The sequence below is a fragment of the Garra rufa genome, chromosome 17 (genome assembly GCF_049309525.1).
Source record: "Garra rufa chromosome 17, GarRuf1.0, whole genome shotgun sequence".
Taxonomy (NCBI): Eukaryota; Metazoa; Chordata; class Actinopteri; order Cypriniformes; family Cyprinidae; genus Garra; species Garra rufa.
Genome location: NC_133377.1, coordinates 13,236,418 through 13,255,569, shown reverse-complemented (window position 1 = coordinate 13,255,569; position 19,152 = coordinate 13,236,418). Strand labels below are relative to the sequence as shown.

Here is a 19,152-nt window from a genome sequence, read left to right as displayed (position 1 = left end):
TGGACTTTGTGCTGATTAGCTCAGCAGAAAAAAGAAAAGTTTGGAACAACATTTTGACTTTCCAATCTGGGGCGGTGCTTTAATGCCGTGTTGGTGGTCAAGAGCTGCTTTACATGCGGAGCAGGATCTGGGTCATATCATCTCTGTGGGACTGCAGTCATCTGAGTCCTGCACCAGATTCACTGAACCGAGGAGGAGAGGTGACTTTCAGGACAGGTGACTGAGGATAATGCTGAGTAACTCAAATGACCTGATATTAACGCTGTAATCATGAACAAGCAATGTGATTTGTTCATGATGTCTGCACAATTGCCTTCCTGCTTAACCAAAACTCAGACAGGGTTATTATCGTTAACTAAAAGATAAATACATTTCATTACGTTAACGTTAAGTCAACATTAACTGAAATTAAATATTTAAAAAATCATCAAACATTTGTCATTTTAGTTTAAGCTGAAGTAAAAAAAAATAAAGCGAAATTAAAAACTAAAACTAAACACTTAATAATATAATATATATATATATATATACATATACATATACAAAAATACTATTTTATTACATTTAAAAGTATGTGATGATACTAAAATAACACTGACCTGGACAGGGAATTTTAAAATTGTGAATTGTGCTTGTGAGTCTTTCAAAACTTATGTAAATTAATTCAAATTAATAGTAATTTAGTGGTCAAAATGTGTCTGTTTTAGGCATAATATTATTTAATATAACAATTATAGAAACCTGGAAATATCAGGGAATTTAAAAATTGTGATTTCCAGGCTTTGAAAACTTATGGGGATCAAGAAAATCATACAATTTTAATTTAAAAAAATCATGAAAATTAGTATTAAATGCACATTTCAGTGGCTAGAAACTGCTCTTTGAAACTGGAATAATTTCTAATAATAATAATAATGAAAAAAAAAATATTATATTATATTATATTTTTTATTATTATATACATTTTAAATTGTGCTTTTGAGTCCTTTAAAATGTAGGGATAAAAAAAATCTTTTAAAAAAATTAAATAATGAAAATTATTAGTAAATGCACAATTCAGTGGCTACAAATTGCTCTTTAAAACTGAATAATTTATTTCAAAATATGTATATGTAAATAATATATAATAATATAATATAATATAATTATAGAAAACCTGAAAATATCAAGAAATTTTTCAATTGTGATTTCCATGGGGATCAAGAAAATCTAAAAAAAAAATAATAATAATAAAATAAAAATGAAAATGATTAGTAAATGCACATATCAGTGGCTAGAAACTGCTCTTTGAAACTGAATAATTAAAAAAAAACTGATCCAGTTGCTGTATCTAAAAAGCCCTATTATATTATATTATATTATATATATATTTGTAATTATTATATACATTTTAAATTGTGCTTTCGAGTCCTTTAAAATTTATAGGGATTAGAAAAATATTTTAAAAAATCATGAAAATTATTAGTAAATGCACAACTAGTAATGCTACAAATTGCTCTTTAAAGTGAACAATTTATATATATATATATATATATATATATATATATATATATATATATATATATATATAATTTAAAATTATTATGTTAAAACTTATGGGGATTACGAAACTCTTAATAAAATAAATAAATAGAAGGATTCAGTGGCTGTATCTAAATGTCTTGGGATTATAGTATAATATAATAAAATTGTAAATTAAAATGTTAAATTAATATATAATTGTTAAATTGTGCTTTCGAGTCCTTTAAAATTTATAAGGATTAGAAAAATATATATTTTTTAAATTTAAATCATGAAAATTATTAGTAAATGCACAATTTAGTGGCTACAAATTGGTCTTTAAAACTGAATAATTTATATATATATATATATATATATATATATATATATATATATAACAATTTAAAATGACCATTTACCATACCATTTAGTATAATATAATATGATATAATATAATATAATATAATATAATATAATATAATATAATATAATATAATATAATATAATATAATTGTTATAATTATATGGTATAATTAAAATGTTAAATTAATATAAAATTTTTAAATTGTGCTTTCAAGTCCTTTAAAACTTATAGGGATTAGAAAAATATTTAAAAAAAATTAAATCATGAAAATTATTAGTAAATGCACAATTCAGTGGCTACAAATTGCTCTTTAAAACTGAATAATTTATATATATATATATATATATATATATATATATATATATATACAATATAACAATTTAAAATGACCATTTACCAGACCATTTAGTATAATATAATATAATATAATTGTAAATTAAAATGTTAAATTAATATATAATTTTTAAATTGTGCTTTCGAGCCCTTTAAAATGTATAGGGATTAGAAAAATCTTTTAAAAAAATTAAAAAACAAAAATTATTTGTAAATGCACAATTCAGTGGCTACAAATTGCTCTTTAACACTGAAAAATTTATTTAAATATATATATATATATATATATATATATATATATATATATATATATTATACAATATAACAATTTAAAATGACCATTTACCATACCATTTAGTATAATATAATATAATTGTAAATTATTAAAATTATTATTGTTAAAATGTTTAATGAATATATAATTTTTAAATTGTTATACGGTCCTTAAAAACTTAAGGGAATCAAGAAAATCTCCAAACTGTAATATTGTGATTGTCCTATTTAAAAAGGAATCTCTGTTTTGTCTATGGAGTGAACTCGTGCACCTCTGGAACGCTCTTGGGAAAGGTCCCGCTCGTCTGGGTTGGGGTGTGTCAGCGAGGAGCCCTGGGGCACGGCTGTGGGATGGACCGTGTTGCCATGGAGACGTGCAGACAGCCCTGAACAACAGTACTTATGTGCAGAGAGGATGAGTAATCGCAGGAATTGACGGGAGACAGAAACTTCTCTGAGTAATGACAAAAAAAGCACACGCTGACGCTCATGCCAGCAGACAATACATGTGCATGATTACACGCTTCAGCACTTCACAGCACTAATAATAAACTGATCCAGTGGCTGTATCTCTTAATGTCTGGGAACACTTTTATAATATAATATAATATATAATAATAATTAAAAACCTGGAAATATCAGGGAAATTTAAAATTGTGATTTGCAGTCTTTGAAAACTTATGGGGATCAAAAAAATATTTTTGAACAAATCATGAAAATTAGTATTAAATGCACATTTCAGTGGCTAGAAACTGCTCTTTGAAACCAGAATAAATAATAATAATAATAATATTAATAAAAACTGATCCAGTGCCTGTATCTCTAAATGTCTGGGAACACTTTTCATTTCTGCGTTGGGCCAAAATGCTTTTCGTTTCTGCTTTGTTGCATCTTCAGGAGCCGTTACAGCAGTAGCCACTTCTGGAAAGAAGTTCAAAGCATTGGTTTGGTCTCAGAGACACTGGTTTTATATGATCAAGTCAACTCTTGAGACAAACAAAGAGCTGTCTCATGAATACATTTCAAGTCAAAAGTTTACACACACCTTGCAGAATCTGCAAAATGTTCATTATTTTACTAAAATAAGAGGGATCATATAAAATGCATGTTATTGTTTATTTAGCACTGACCTGAATAAGATATTTCCCATAAAAGATGATTACATATAGTCCACAAGAGAAAATAATAGTTGAATTTATAAAAATGACCCCGTTCAAAAGTTTACATCCCCTTGTTTCTTAATACTGTGTTGTTACCTGAATGATCCACAGCTGTGTTTTTTGTTTAGTGATAGTTGTTCATGAGTCCCTTGTTTGTCCTGAACAGTTAAACTGCCCGCTGTTCTTCAGAAAAATCCTTCACGTCCCACAAATCTTTTGTTTCTCCAGCATTTGTATGTATTTGAACCCTTTCCAACAATGATTATATGATTTCGAGATCCATCTTTTCACGCTGAGGGCAACTGAGGGACTCATATGCAACTATTACAGAAGGTTGAAACGCTCACTGATGCTCCAGAAGGAAACACAATGCATTAAGAGCCGGGGGTGAAAACTTTTGAACAGAATGGAGACGTGTACATTTTTCTTATTTTGCCTAAATATATTTTTTTCATTTAGTACTGCCGTTTTGAAGCTACATAATATACTTACGTGTTTCCCAGAAGACAAAATAAGTTACATTTACCCTGATCGTCAAATTCAAAAGTTTTCACCCCCGGTCGTAATGCATGTTTTTCCTTCTGGAGTGTTTGAGCCTTCTGTAATAGTTGCATATGAGTCCTTCAGTTGTCCTCAGTGTGAAAAGATGGATCTCAAAATCATACAATCATTGTTGGAAAGGGTTCAAATACATACAAATGCTGGAGAAACAAAAGATTTGTGGGACCTGAAGGACTTTTCTGAAGAACAGCAGGCAGTTTAACTGTTCAGGACAAACAAGGGACTCATTAACAATTATCACTGAACAATAATAATAAAATAAAAAAATCACAGCTGTGGATCATTCAGGTAACAACACAGTATTAAGAATAAAGGGGATGTAAACTTTTGAACAGGGTTATTTTTTTATAAATTCAACTATTATTTTCTCTTGTGGACTATATGTAAACGTCTTTTATGCGAAATATCTTATTCTGGTCAGTACTAAATAAACAATAACATGCATTTTGTATGATCCCTCTTATTTTGCTAAAATAATTAACATTTTGCAGATTCTGCAAGGTGTATGTAAACTTTTGACCTCAGCTGTATAATAGATAAAAGTTATCTTTTATTAAATAATTAATTATATAATGAAAATGTACACTCACTCAGTAAACATATCATGAAATGTGTGGAATCTAGTTCTAAAAACATATTATAAATTTATTTATTTTTTACTTTTCATTTAGTTTCATTTTAGTTTAGGTTTTTAAAGTTTTTTTTTTTTTGTCTTTTTGATTTGTTTTTAATATTCTGTTTCCCTTTAGTTTATTTTTAATTCAGTTTAAGTTTAATTTTTTTTAATCTAATATTTATGTTTTATTTTATTATATTTTATTTAAATATTACAAAAAATACTGTGAAAGTTAAAAAGAAGCTAACACTGATCAAAGACTATAACAATCCCAAGGAAATCCTTAATACAAAATATTAATTGTTATTGAGTGAAATAAACATAAACTTTGTTATGTTTTTTTTTTGTTATTGTTTTTTTATTCTTTGTTAGTCTTTTTGATTTGTTTTTAATATTGTTTTAATATTCTGTTTACCATTAGTTATTATATGAAATCAGGTTAAGTTGGAGTTTAAGTTAAGTTTAAGTTTTTTTTATCTTACATATACATTTATTTTATTATATTTTATTTAAATATAAAAAAAAATATTTTAATAGTTAACAATAACAACGCTGCAATAAAAAGCAAAAGTTTTCGATATTTCGATTTAGCTTTATTTTCATCTAATATTTGTTTTATTTTATTTCAGTTTTTTATCAGATATTTCGTGACAACATGCCCCCACTTTAAGATCAGTGCAATTACTTTACAAAAAGATTCATTTAGTTAACATTTAGTTAACATGAACATATAATAAACAACACTTCTACAGCATTTGTTAATCTTAGTTAATGTTTGTTAACATTAGTTAATGCACTGTGTTAATTTACATGAACTAACAATCAACAACTGTATTTTCAATAACATTAACTTTCCCTAATTCTGAAAATATTCATTTGCTAGTGTTTTGAGGAACACTGCTACCAATAACTGCCTTTGTGTTCATGAATAAATACTTAGAAAACAATAAAATTATACCACCTACATTCAGCAGGGGAATTTGTTCATGTGATGTTAGACTTAAAAGCACAGAATATCTTAGTAGTTTTTCCAGGTCTGTGACTCCCTCTGTTGGTGATCCTCAGTACAGTCATCTATGCTGTTAATTAAATACAAACTATGCCTTTAAATCATGTGTTGTAAAACGGATAACTAAACAAGTGAACAACACTGATCAAAGTCTATATCGATCCCTTCATCATCAGGGTCGTATTTGATCAAAGAAATTAAATAATCACTCACTGTTACTGGGATTGAAGTACAGTTGATGAATTACTTTTAGAAATTGAGTTTTTAAATAAAAAATAAAAAATAAAAAATAAAATTAAATTAAAATTTAACTAACAGACTAAAGTAACTATGGTATTTTTATTTAGGCCTATATTAGATTTTATTTTGCCAGACCCAAGGAAAATCCATTATACAAAATATTAATTGTTATTGAGTGAAATAAACATACACTTTGTTATGTGTGATATTTTTGTGTGAAAATTATTTATAAATTTTCGTTAGTAATCACTCACTGTTATTGGGCTTGAAGTACAGTTAGCTATTGATGAATTACTTTCAGAAATTGAGTAAATTAAATAATTAAAAAAATAAATTAAATTAAAATTTAAATTAAAAATTAAATTTTAAATTAAAAATTAAATCAAAAATTAAATTAAACTTTAACTAACAGACTAAAGTAACTATGGTATTTTTATTTATGCCTATATTTGATTTTATTTTGTTTCTGCTTGTACCCTTGTGCCAGACCAAAGGAAAATCCATAATACAAAATATTAATTGTTAAAGAGTGAAATAAACATAAACTTTGTTATGTGTGATATTTTTGTGTGAAAATTATTTATAACTTTTCGCCAAAAATCAAACCATGGCAAAGTTGAAAAAAAAAAAAAACAGTGTTAATGAAGAACGTAATTGAAATGACACTGATTGACAAAGAAAAATAAACATAACTTGATCAGACTACGGTAATAGTGTAATTTCTAAATGATAGCAAAGAAATCGTCGATTGTGTTGTGATAGAGATTTTAATGACAATTTCAGGAAGGCACACACAGAAATGTCCTGTAATTTGCCATTTTAATATTACAAAATGCTTCATTTGATCGTTGAATTATAATTATTTAAGCGAATTGCCTATTCTAAATTAAATGAATAAAAAAATAGATCAATCATTTATTTTCGCTCTCATACATTCGTTACAAAAATCAACGATTCATCGTTCTAAAAGCTGATTGGCCCTATCTGCCGGCTCTAACATGTTCCATCCAATCAGAATCAAAACCGCTGAGCGGCCGTTGCGTCAAATATTCTGTACATGCGCGTGCACTGCGGATGACGTCGGGGAGGGTATATATGCGAGGGCTCATCCCGCCCCTTCCCTCCCGAACCCCCGGCTGTTAGTGCTGTGTGAGTGCGTGTGTGCTCCGGAGCTTGCCTCGGCACACATTATATAAAAAATAAAAAAAATACAAAAAAAATTTAAAAACTTTTAAAAATTCCAAAAAATCTTTTTTTCTTTTAAGAACAAAAAGTGGGAGCAAAGAGGCCTTGATAACATCGCAACAAACCCGAAAAATACCGATAACGTTAGTCTGTGAGCACGAGAAGGCCGAGCGGTTTGCTTGATTCGTTGGATTTTCGTCTTTTAAAAATTCAGTTCCTCTAAATATTCGTTATTTTAAACCAGACGTTTTAATCCTTTTAGTCGACGGTGTTAAATTTAATAAATTGGCTTGTTTAGGTTAGCTGCACAGCTAACTATATTCTGACGTAGTTGAGTTCACACGCTAGCGCCGCGAAACACCTTCAATTCTGCGAGTTCACAGCTGCGACCGAAGACAAAATGAACCCCAGTGCTCCTAGTTACCCCATGGCCTCGCTGTATGTCGGGGACCTGCACCAGGACGTGACTGAAGCCATGCTCTACGAGAAGTTCAGCCCGGCCGGTGCCATCCTCTCCATCCGCGTGTGCAGAGACATGATCACCCGCCGGTCCCTCGGCTATGCCTATGTCAACTTCCAGCAGCCTGCAGACGGTGAGTGTGAACATGATGCACAATGCCAGGTTGAAATGAAATGTAAAGTGTTAGTTTGTGCTTATGCATCATCCATATGCGCCACAAGCGTCTGAGGTTTGTTGGAGATGAGGGCTGCATGCATAGAGCATGGTGTTGCATGACAGCAGTGACTTGCATGCCTGTCATATTTAGGGCGTGGGTGGGCGGAGAGTGCGCAGCGCAGATAAATCCTCTGTCAAGCTGTCAAGTTTGTCAGGAATGTGCATTGATCCCATTGATTATGGCTGTTTGTTCTCCCTGCATCACTGTTAAGCTATATCGTGCTGTTTTCATGAGCTTTAAACATGATCTTGGAGATGTCACGTGTAACGTTAGCTTCTCAAATTTAGATCAGACATGTTTAATGTGCAATCCCAGATTTCTTTTACCTATGTCTTTTTGCATGACATATTTTATAGTTTTTGGTGGTTGCGCTGCACAGGTTGACAAATTGAAGGTATAGTTCATCCAAAAATTAATTACTAGGGATGCTCCAATCAGTATTTATGCAGCTGATACAGAGTACCTATTTCGTGTCATGGTCAGGGGCGTGTTTTGGGGGCCCTTAGCAAGTGGTCCCGGGTGGGCCCCCTAGGTGGATTTTGCAAATGTTTCTGTGGTAGGGATGAGTAATGTTTACATTTTATCACTACTGATGCAATACTGCTTATTGATGCCGTTATACTACTTTCTATAAGTTGGTTCAAAAATAATTTAAAAAGATGTTGAAAATTTCAAGTTATTTTATTACTGCAACTTACAAATTCCTCTAAACAAACAGAAAATGGCACATAAAGCACCTTTTTAAAATAAAAATGCTCTTCAAAGAGAGGGAGAGAGAGGTTTCCTCAGCACACCACAACATGTCTGAACATCATGCATAGGAGCACAACACAATGGAATAGAGAATTATAGCATCCCTAGCTATTTTTATGTAATAAAATTAACATATTGACTTACTCAGGAAAGAGGCGTGATTGCTCCTAAGTGTCCCTCTTATAGGGACATTTTCATCTCTGATTTAATCTACATGATAAAAAAGGCTTATTGTTAAAATCTAGAAGTATTTATACTGATACTCCCATCAGGATTTTTACAGACATTCATTCAGGACCTGAATTTCATTTTTGAAATTGGGGTGAATTCCCCTTTTACGTGACTCTTGTTGGAGGGAGGATTTTTTTTTAAGCGGTTGAGGGTTGTTGTTTTTTTTCAATATGTAATTAAATGTTTAATCGTGCTGTGTACTTTTGATTTCTTCAAAAAGAAATCGCGTTCCGTGGGGGCCCCCTGGACCATGGGGCCCCATGCAGTTGCGTGGTGCCTAAACACGCTACTGGTCATGGTAATCGGCCGATACCAAAGCCGATTCTGATGCTTTGAGCTTTATATAACTGAATAGGTTATATAGGTTGTGTATGTCCGTATATAAATAGGTTGTGTATGTCTATAGCTCTGTATCATGCTTGAAATATTCGGTCTGTATTTGCACTTTGAATATTTAGAGAGTAGCCTACTTTGATTATGGCTGAATTGTCTGCACTTAATACGATTAAGAAAGAACTGTGTCGTAATCTTTTGTTATTTATACTGTAGATTGTTTCAAAATGCTGTGGTTGCCTTTAATTTAAATACCGCAACCTATAATAGAGAAAATAAACAATTGTGTTAATAATAAATAAATAATTGTGTTACAAATTATGTTTTGACAATAATTTTATGTTTACATTTTGTACATTTACTCTCAGCTTATATCGAAATATATATCGTTATTGTTCAATATGGGAAAAAATTATTGAGATTACATTTTTGCCATATTGCCCAGCCCTAGAGTGTAGGGTCACAATACCATAAAAATGACTTCCGATACTATACCAGCTAAAGTATCACGATACTTAACAAAACCATTTGGGTGGACACCAACGGGATTTTGAAAAGCGTGTCCCCAGTGGAAATTACGCCCCTGTGTGAGTGGAACTCTGCCGCCGAGTTATCATCTGATGTGAATGAATGCCGCGTTGTACAGTACATTGAGAAAGACGCGCCATGAATTGCATCTGACAGAATGTGCACTGTAGCACGAAATACAATATATTTCTTCAAAAGCAGATTGTAAAGATATTTTAACAGACCTCTTAACGTCTGTGATGTATCGCCACATTTTTTTGAAGGTGTGCCTCCGCTAAAAGTGTCCGCCGTCGTCGTCTTCTTCTTCGTGTATTTTAACGGCAGTTCGCAACCAACGTTAAGGTGCATTACCGCCTCACACCGTCCGGTTGAAGTATGTTATTTTTATTTACCCGCCACGGTGGCCGGTGGGTGAAGCGACTTTACCCGCCACAACACAAAATCACCCGCATTTGGCTGGTGGCGGGTGCTAATTTCCATCCCTGGCGTGCATGTTCAAATGAACGTTTTGAACAGTGTTCCTGCCGTGCAAAAACACATCTTATGGTACTACCGTATGGACGATACTACTGTATAAAAAAGGCAATGGCACCGCGGGTATTTTTAAGCTTTAAAGGAACCGTATGTAGGATTGTGGCCAAAACTGGTACTGCAATCACTTTCAAAATACTGTAGAACAGTGTTTCCCCTCCCGCTCCCCCCTGACTCGAGGTTGCCAGCTAAGCTGCAGGAGTAGGCTGCTACAAGGAGCTTCCAATGGCAAGTGACGAGTCCTACGCAGTAATTTGTTTTTCTTCTGTTAATTGTTTATGCTTTACAAGAGATGTTTTGCGAAGTAATTATGTATCGCAAAAATTTACAGATGGCGATTAGCCAAATATTTCGTAAAGATGTACTGTAATACCACATTTCAGTCGGAATATAGATTGTTTTCATACCCTGCTAGTGGTGCGATATAAAGCTTTTTATGAACGCATTTAGCACGGGCAACCGCGGAACATCCACTGTGTATGGAAGCAAAGTTAGCCAAACATAGATGAATCTTACCTGTCCAGGAGAAAATTAGCAACGTTAGCGTCCATCTTCAAATTCTTCTCCGTTTTCAGCCGTCTCCATCTTTCAAAGGCATCTCCTATACAAATCCTTGTTTTATTTCGGACTTTGTCACGACGTATTTCGGATTCATAACGAGGTCTTTTAGGTTTCATAACATTATACATGTTTTATCTGACACGTTCGTATAGCTGCAGCTGTAACAGAGCTGGCAACCCGTCTCACGAAACTCTACTGACTTCGTGATTGGTAGATAGCTGGAGGGTGGAGCCTCAGACCAAAACACAAAATGACAACAATAACATCAGTTGAGGGCTGCAACTCTCACTTTTAAATGACAATATCCTGGCCGGACCACTGTTGTCAGTGATATAAGTATTTGAAATGAACATGATTTCTTAATGTCTAGTGACATGTCAGGGCCATTTTATGATTAACTGACATAAATTTCTTACATACGGTTCCTTTAATATCGCAAAACTACAGTAGTACCGGTATATCGTGGAACCCTAGTAAAGTCTACAATAATTTTACCTCTGCAGCCTTGTCAAATTCAGTGTTTCCTCCTCAGTGGACCACACTGGCCAAAATGGCTGCAACAGTGAATTTGTAGTCCATGGGCCCCATGTTCCTGTACAGTGGATACCGGGGACAGAAGGACTATGTACAAATGATTCTGATTTATGGAGCCAAGTTGGGCTGTGCAACTGCATTTGGGTCTTAATGTTATTTATTAAATATAAAAAATTATTCTTTCTAATCATAATCTAATCATATGACTATGATTTCTGAAGGATCATGTGACACTATAAACTGGAGTAATGATGCTGAAAATTCAGCTTCGATCACAGGAATAAATTACATTTGAAAACATTCAAATCGAAAGCAGTTATTTTAAAAGGTAAAAATATTTCACCATATTACTGCTTTAGCTGTAAAAATTTCGTTTCAAGGATTGTAAACATTTTAGTAATTAAATAACAACTAAATAAATTACAGGCATTCAAAAAAATGTAAACAAACTTGTATTAAATTTCTGCTGCTGCTGAAAAACATCTGTAACTGTTGTATGTTTTAGTTTTAGTTTGCTGGGGTGTTTCATGATCTTCCTCAATCTGCAGCAGTAAAAAGAAAATATAATGTACTTAAAGCAGTGGGCTGAGTCTGACCAGATGCGACATTAGATCTTTGACACCAGCAATAATATACATTTTCAGTAAACCTCAGCTTCTATAATAAATTTAGATAAGATTACATATATTACGTCAAGTGTCTATCACAGATGGAAACTGCAGTATTCAGTACAGATTTCATTTGTTAGATAACATGACCTAACGATAAACAGTAGTTACATGGCAATTATTCTTCTTAAGGTTAGGCTTCAACATTTACTAATGCATAAAACCATTTAATCTGTTAAACATGAATGATCATGTGTTTGTATTAAATAACATTCACAAACATGAATTAATGTTGTAAAAAATGTATTCACTTTCTCTAAGTTTGTTAGATAATGCAGAAATTTGACCTTATTGTGAACTATTACCAAACTAAACGGGAGATAAAACTATTATTTGACTGTACTTTTATTTAATCCAAACTGCATTCGTATTTAATATTAAAAAGCTTTATAAACGTGCTAGAGTTATCCAGCCAAGAATAAGAACGTTTTCTGACAGACTGATATTAAGGACATAAACATCGTTAACAACACATTTGTACATTCTCTAACACACTTATTTTGGATACACAGGTTAGTTGTGTGTAAAAAGAGTAAATACATCATGTCCTTTTTTTTTAATCTAATAAAAGTAATAGGAGTGTTTAGTAGTTAAAATTCATTCTAAGGCCCAGCATATTAATATTAGCCGCGCTTATGCCGACGATTAACTACACAAATTGTTTATTTCAATCTGACATTCAAATTAAAATATGCAATGTTCACAACAGAAGCTCTAAATATGAAATTAAATTGAAACTTACCTTATGCCTCTAGTGTCTTGCTTTCAGTGCTAATCGCTTTAGTGCACTCACAATTGTTTTCTCTTCCAGCTGAACGGGCTCTAGACACAATGAACTTTGACGTCATCAAGGGTAGACCTGTCCGCATCATGTGGTCTCAGCGCGACCCCTCTCTGAGGAAGAGCGGCGTTGGAAACATCTTTATCAAGAACCTGGATAAGTCTATTGATAATAAGGCCCTTTACGATACCTTTTCTGCATTTGGCAACATCCTGTCCTGCAAGGTAAGGCACATAGACACTTTTGAATGTGCTTTGCAGTGATTTGATGATTGAATGTTGGATTTTCTTGTGCATGACTGCTTTTGTTGGCCAGCGAGTGCATGATTTTATGCCTGATGTCCTTTCTCAAGGTGGTTTGTGACGAGAATGGCTCAAAGGGCTACGGCTTTGTGCACTTTGAGACCCAGGAGGCAGCTGAAAGAGCCATTGAGAAAATGAACGGCATGTTGCTGAATGACAGAAAAGTGTAAGTGAGATTTTAGCGTTGTCTTGATGTCTCGACGTCTTTATTGGAAAATGCTAAAAAGAACTTGCCAGCTAACATGACTAACAGACTTGTTTTGGAATTGAAGTGTGGAAGGGTTGGACTAAGTGACATTAAAAGGGTTTTTACAAAACATTACAATATGAAATTTAAAAGGAATGCTTCAGCCAAAAATGAAAACTTGCTAAAAAACACATTGATGGTGAGTTTTTTTTTCAGAATATTTTCATTTTTGGTTTTATAAATTTTCAATTTGTTCTTTATACATTTGTGTAAAGATTGCATGCGAGTTTTGCATTATGACAGACATTGTAAAGTCTACAGTAATTTGACCTTTGCAGCCTTGTCAAATTCAGTGTTTCCTCCTCAGTGGACCGCACTGGCCAAAATGGCTGCAACAGTGAATTTGTAGTCCATGGGCCCCATGTTCCTGTACAGTGGATACCGGGGACAGAAGGACTATGTACAAATGTTTCTGATTTATGGAGCCAAGATAGGCTGTGCAACTGCATTTGGTTACTGATTTTATTATTAAATCTAATGGAAATGTGTTGTAAGTGCCCTCACAGATGCAGAAATTATGCTCTAGGAGGGTCACTGCCAATCACTGAAATGTTCAAAGAAGTGCATTTGAGATGCACTACTATTCAAAGGTTTTGAGATTATGACATTTAGATGTCTAGTACTCACCAAGGCTGCGTAAATTTATTACCAAATCCACTAAAAACAGTAATTTCATGAAATATTATTACAGTTTGAAAGGGTGCTTTTCTTATGTGAATATATTTTAACGTGAAATTTTATTCCTGTGATCATAACTTCAGTCTTGAGTGTCACTGATCCTTCAGAAATCATTCTAATGTGTTGATTTGACACTCAAGAAACATGATTATTATTCATTTCAATGTTGAAAACAATTGTGCTGCTTAATATTTTTGTGGATTTTTCAGGATTTGATGAATAGAACTTTCAAAGAAAAACTTTTGTAATGTTATAGATGTCTTTACTGTCTCTTTCAAACAATTTAATACGTCCATGCTGAATAATGTATTTTAAAAAAAAATAATGTAATCAAAAATGAACTTTTCAATGGAAGTCAATATAGTAGACAGAATTGGCTAGTAAATTGTCACACTTGAAGTAATTCTTCCTAATTTTTTGCTAGCCAGCCACTGTCTAGTAGTTCTCCAAAATTACTAGCCATTTGTAATTTTGTTGTTGGGAAATTTTATATGACCCAAGTTGCATACTAAAACTTATTTTAATTGATTTCCAGGTCCTTTTTTGCCTATTTAAAGGGCATTTCCCTAACCGTATTAAATGCATGCATTATCTTTCATTTCAAATTCCTATTTTATTAATAATTTCACTTAATTTTATAATTTATAAAAGCCTATAGAGCCATTACCAATCAAATTAAAGAGCTATTAACAAAACCAGTCTTCCCACTGCAGAAGAAAAAAAAATATATGAATATGAAATGCTTTTAAATATGAATGTAAACGGCCAATAGGTGGAAGCAAGTGACCATCTCATTGAATGAGTCATTGAGTCATGCCTTCAAACGATTTGTTCAGGTGACTTATTCATTCAAGAATGAAGCAAGTGTCTGTCTTTATGAATGGACCACAAAAACGCTGAGTCATTCAGTAATGAAACACCGCTGTATGTTGCTCAGAGATGCTTGACTGTTCTGCTGTGATCTTTGTTTTGAACAGTTTTTGTTAACCAAATTGAGCAAAAACATTCAACGCTGACAATATTGTACTAAAATGTGTTAACTACTTGTTTGAACTCTTGTATAGGATCAAATTCACAATCATGTTTTTTAGGGAAAACTGCACTTGTCTCATGGTCGTCTCATGTGGCTTAACTAGGCTGTATGTTATAAATATGAAAACTACATTTTTAGGGCAGTATATTTCTTCTGTGTGCATTTGTGTTGGATTCTCCACGAGATTGTCTCACACACAGACAGGCTGCGTAATTCTCGACTGGTGTGACCTTGTTACTGTCAATACAATATCCATTATTAATTGCCATTTACACCAAATGTAATAAAATCCTCCTATTAAACGCTCCTCTTTTCTATCAGGTTTGTAGGGCGCTTCAAATCTCGCAAGGAGAGAGAGGCTGAGCTCGGCGCAAGAGCCAAAGAATTTACTAATGTCTACATCAAAAACTTTGGGGAAGACATGGATGATGACAAACTCAAGGAAGTCTTCAGCAAATATGGTGAGTTCCTTGCAGTCTTTGGTTTAACCAGTTTCAAAAACTCTGATATTACAACCTAATTTATAATAAGGTAACCAATTGCAACTAAGTTTATCTTCCAGGATAGAAATTAGAGTCCCTTATTAAATGCAAAATTTATATTTTATATTTAGTAGGAAAATTAACCACATCTCAAATCATTTCAACTTTTTTTGAGAACACGTACAGCATATGAAAATGAACAGCCAAACACACACACACACACACACACACACACAAAATGTAATAGTAGAATCCAAACCAGGTCACTGTCCAAGGATGATGAATAAAAAGTGATAGTGAATAAAGTTTTATCTGTTTTCCAGTTCACATGCCAAAATGTCCACCATAGTTGTCCATCTTAATCCCTATGCCTGTTGTAATCAGTACCAAAGTTCCCAGCAAACTGGAAGACCTGTACAAGAATGATGAATCAACGGTGAGATGAAGATATTTGTAAACAAAAGGAAACAGTCTCCATATCATACACCATATTCCTCCACAGAACAAAAAGTCCTTCTACAAAAGTAAAAACAAAAATCATACTCCATATTCAAATAGCACTTACCATAAGTAAGACACATATTCCACACCAAACATAAACTCACTTAGTTTCAGTTAAGCATAAAATACAAGTTTCTCAACAAGGATGCAGAAGTTTGGCACATGGTAACAAAGGCTCAATCCCAATTCTACCCCTTACCCCTACACTTAGCCCTACCCCTCCGTTTGGCGCGTTCATGTGAAGGGGTAGGGGTGTCTCATTTCTCTTTTGGTTGGTTTAATAAGGATTTTGATGACAATGTTTCATTATATGTATATTACCTTCAATCTTGTGTTTGTGTTTATGGTGTTGTTTTGTAAATAAACGTTTGCAAAAAAATCGCTAAAGTTTGCTAGCAGATAGCACTGATTGCACGATATTACAAAATATATTTTTATGTCATATACACTTGACTGCATGTTAGAAACATGAAAGACCAGTGGCACGGCAATTTGCAACGGTGGTGTAGTGGAGGGTGTACGCAGGTAAACGGTGTATACACACTTCCACTTTTTAAATCCCCTCTGATGCGCATTATTCAGTAGTGTCCTGCATTCGCCAAAATCATGGCAGTCCACCACATCCAGTCATGTGAATAAATGTAAATATTCGCTCAAAACACCCAATAAAGGCAGTGATGATGCAGTCAGGACCGTGGAGCCGGCTTGCTTTGAAATGTATTTGATGATTGCACCCGCCTTGTCTCCCACACCAGTAATTTAAATCAGTACATAATAATAAAAACGATACCTTACAAATAAAAAGAAGCAGATTTTTACGATCAGAAAGTTCTTAAACCAGTGAACCCCTGTAAACATTTTAGTCCAAGGATCCAGTAAACGAATGCGTGCAAATAGAAAGTTCAAAACGAAATTCACAAATGAAGCATATACCCACTTCTCCAGGCACCACTACACTGCTGATTAGCAATTTGCCGCGCATGTGATAACGCATTGTTTGTTTTGCTTACGGCCACATGTGTACATGTGAATGAACGGTGTGTACACCGTACATTTGTACTTTTTGCAACATGACAACATTTTTGACATCTTGAAATCTGTGATAATAATCGGCGCATGTCCTCTGACCTAACATTAGGAGCTAGCGACAACGGATGATGATGTATAACAGTGTTGTAGTGGTGTCCCATTTCTTAGGGGAAATATTTTAGCCCTTCCCCTTTACACTTTGTTTCAAGGGACAAGGGGAAGGGGCGAGGGCAAGGCGAAGGGGTAGAAAATAGAATTGGGATTGGGCCTAAGTCTGTTTACAAAAATCAGACGAAATACTAAATGTTTACATAACACTTCAAATGCTATACATTGTAAAACATACATTGCATAGCAAGCACAGCCTCACTTCCTTTCAGTTGAGCATAAAACCAAAGTCCCTAAACTATGGAGTTATAATAGTGCCTAATTGATTTGCATACGCAGGGTAAGAGTTGCGCAAGTGTACATAAGACTGTAAGCGTAAATTTGTATGCGCAAGAGAAGCTTCGTAAAGGTGTAAATCGTGTTTCAAGCGTAAGAAAAAAATCATTTGCAACATTTTACAGTTACTCAGTGTAATTCATGTATTGTGAAACTGCAGCTTCACGCTAATGCAAAAGAAACATGACTTCCAACTTCCATTTCTCCGCGCTTACACTTTTGGCTCGTTGTTTTTGCCAAAATACGGATAAAAGTACTGCAAGCCTGTGAACAGTGATTTGCACGCGAAAACAACAGTTTAAGGGAACTGCAAAACGTATTGACTGCGTAGAACCAATCTGTATGTGTAAAAAAACTGTTGCAAATGTCTAAATGGCTTGTTGTGTATGTAGGGCAAAACGTTGCCGTAATAATCCCGATATGTACAGCTCCGTCTTTCTTTTATCTGCGCTTACACTTTTGGCACGATTTTCTCACTTACTCAGTTTTGCAAGCGTAAGAGAGAGGGAGGGCGGGTCCACCACCTTCTTGTAGCCAATCAAACGAGGCTCTCGTGGTCTCTCCATTTACTCTTATCTGATTGGTTCACTAAACACAAAACACGCCTAAACATTTATCTGTATTTAGTTCAGGATCGTTCTCCCTGCCGTTGAAATGGTATTTTAATGTACACATACATAAAGTAAATAAATAACAATTAAAACATGATACTTTAAGTTGTGTATCATTAGGATGTGTGTTCATAATGAATTTTGAGCTGTGTAGCATCCTTTTCCTCCTCAGCAGGCTATATATGATATATTAGTTCATTGTAATATTGTAATTTTGATGATAATTGCAGATGGCCTAGTATTTGCACTATGCACATGCATAATTTCACCTACTGATCAGGGACGATTCCATTTTTTTTAACTAAAATTTGGTTCAATATAATAATTGAACTAACAGTAATATTTTTTCACTTTAACGTGTTGTAATTTAAGGGAATTTTGCGAAATATTAATAAAATATTTTCTAAATGTTTATCTTTAACTTATTCGCTACTTATTTTCTGTAATACCATTGTGTAAACACTAGATGGCTGTTCTCTATAATCGTAGTTGTGTGTAATCCGGTGACACATTGCTGTCACACATTTTTCCACTTAATTCTGTCTAATAATGAGATGTCATGATGTTGTGTCGCGTTAAAATGACATCTTTTCTCGTAATAACGATATGTTTTCTCATTACAACGACATTTATTATTATTTTGTTTTATTTGAAAATGGACAAACGAAAATTAAACTAGATTTTTCGCATTTTTTGTTTGTGGTTAAAATGTGTGCGTGGGCAACCCTGAAACGCCACTTTTCAACTCCGCCTGTCTTTATTGTCTGTTCCATCATGCAGAATAAGAGTTCCGCTCTGTACCGCTCTTCAAATTAGTCACAACAACGTTTCTTCATAATCTTTGGCTGTAGGCAACATTTCTTGCAAATACACATCTTATATAAATACACAACACTGCACTTCTCGGGTCGGCGGCGACGGCGCGATCCCTTACACTGTGATAACAGGAAAGAAATATAAATGTCTGCTTTATTTTATGTACCTCCA

The 19,152-nt window shown here is 33.5% G+C and overlaps 1 protein-coding gene and 2 non-coding genes across 3 annotated transcripts in view; all 3 read left to right on the top strand.

Moving 5' to 3' along the window:
- The first annotated feature begins 7,185 nt into the window (after nt 1-7,185).
- The window catches only part of pabpc1b (poly A binding protein, cytoplasmic 1 b), a 28,046-nt gene continuing 16,079 nt past the window's right edge, over nt 7,186-19,152 (top strand). Inside the window, exons 1-4 of the mRNA XM_073821993.1 lie at nt 7,186-7,834; nt 12,869-13,062; nt 13,191-13,306; nt 15,420-15,559. Of these exons, the coding sequence (XP_073678094.1) occupies nt 7,642-7,834; nt 12,869-13,062; nt 13,191-13,306; nt 15,420-15,559 (643 nt within the window). The 5' untranslated portion in view covers nt 7,186-7,641. The remainder of the gene's footprint in view (nt 7,835-12,868; nt 13,063-13,190; nt 13,307-15,419; nt 15,560-19,152) is intronic.
- Nucleotides 11,354-11,488, top strand: LOC141290387 (small nucleolar RNA SNORA5). The gene has a single exon (XR_012340129.1). It is a non-coding gene; the product is annotated as a small nucleolar RNA SNORA5 (small nucleolar RNA).
- Nucleotides 13,661-13,795, top strand: LOC141290388 (small nucleolar RNA SNORA5). Its single transcript, XR_012340130.1, has one exon. It is a non-coding gene; the product is annotated as a small nucleolar RNA SNORA5 (small nucleolar RNA).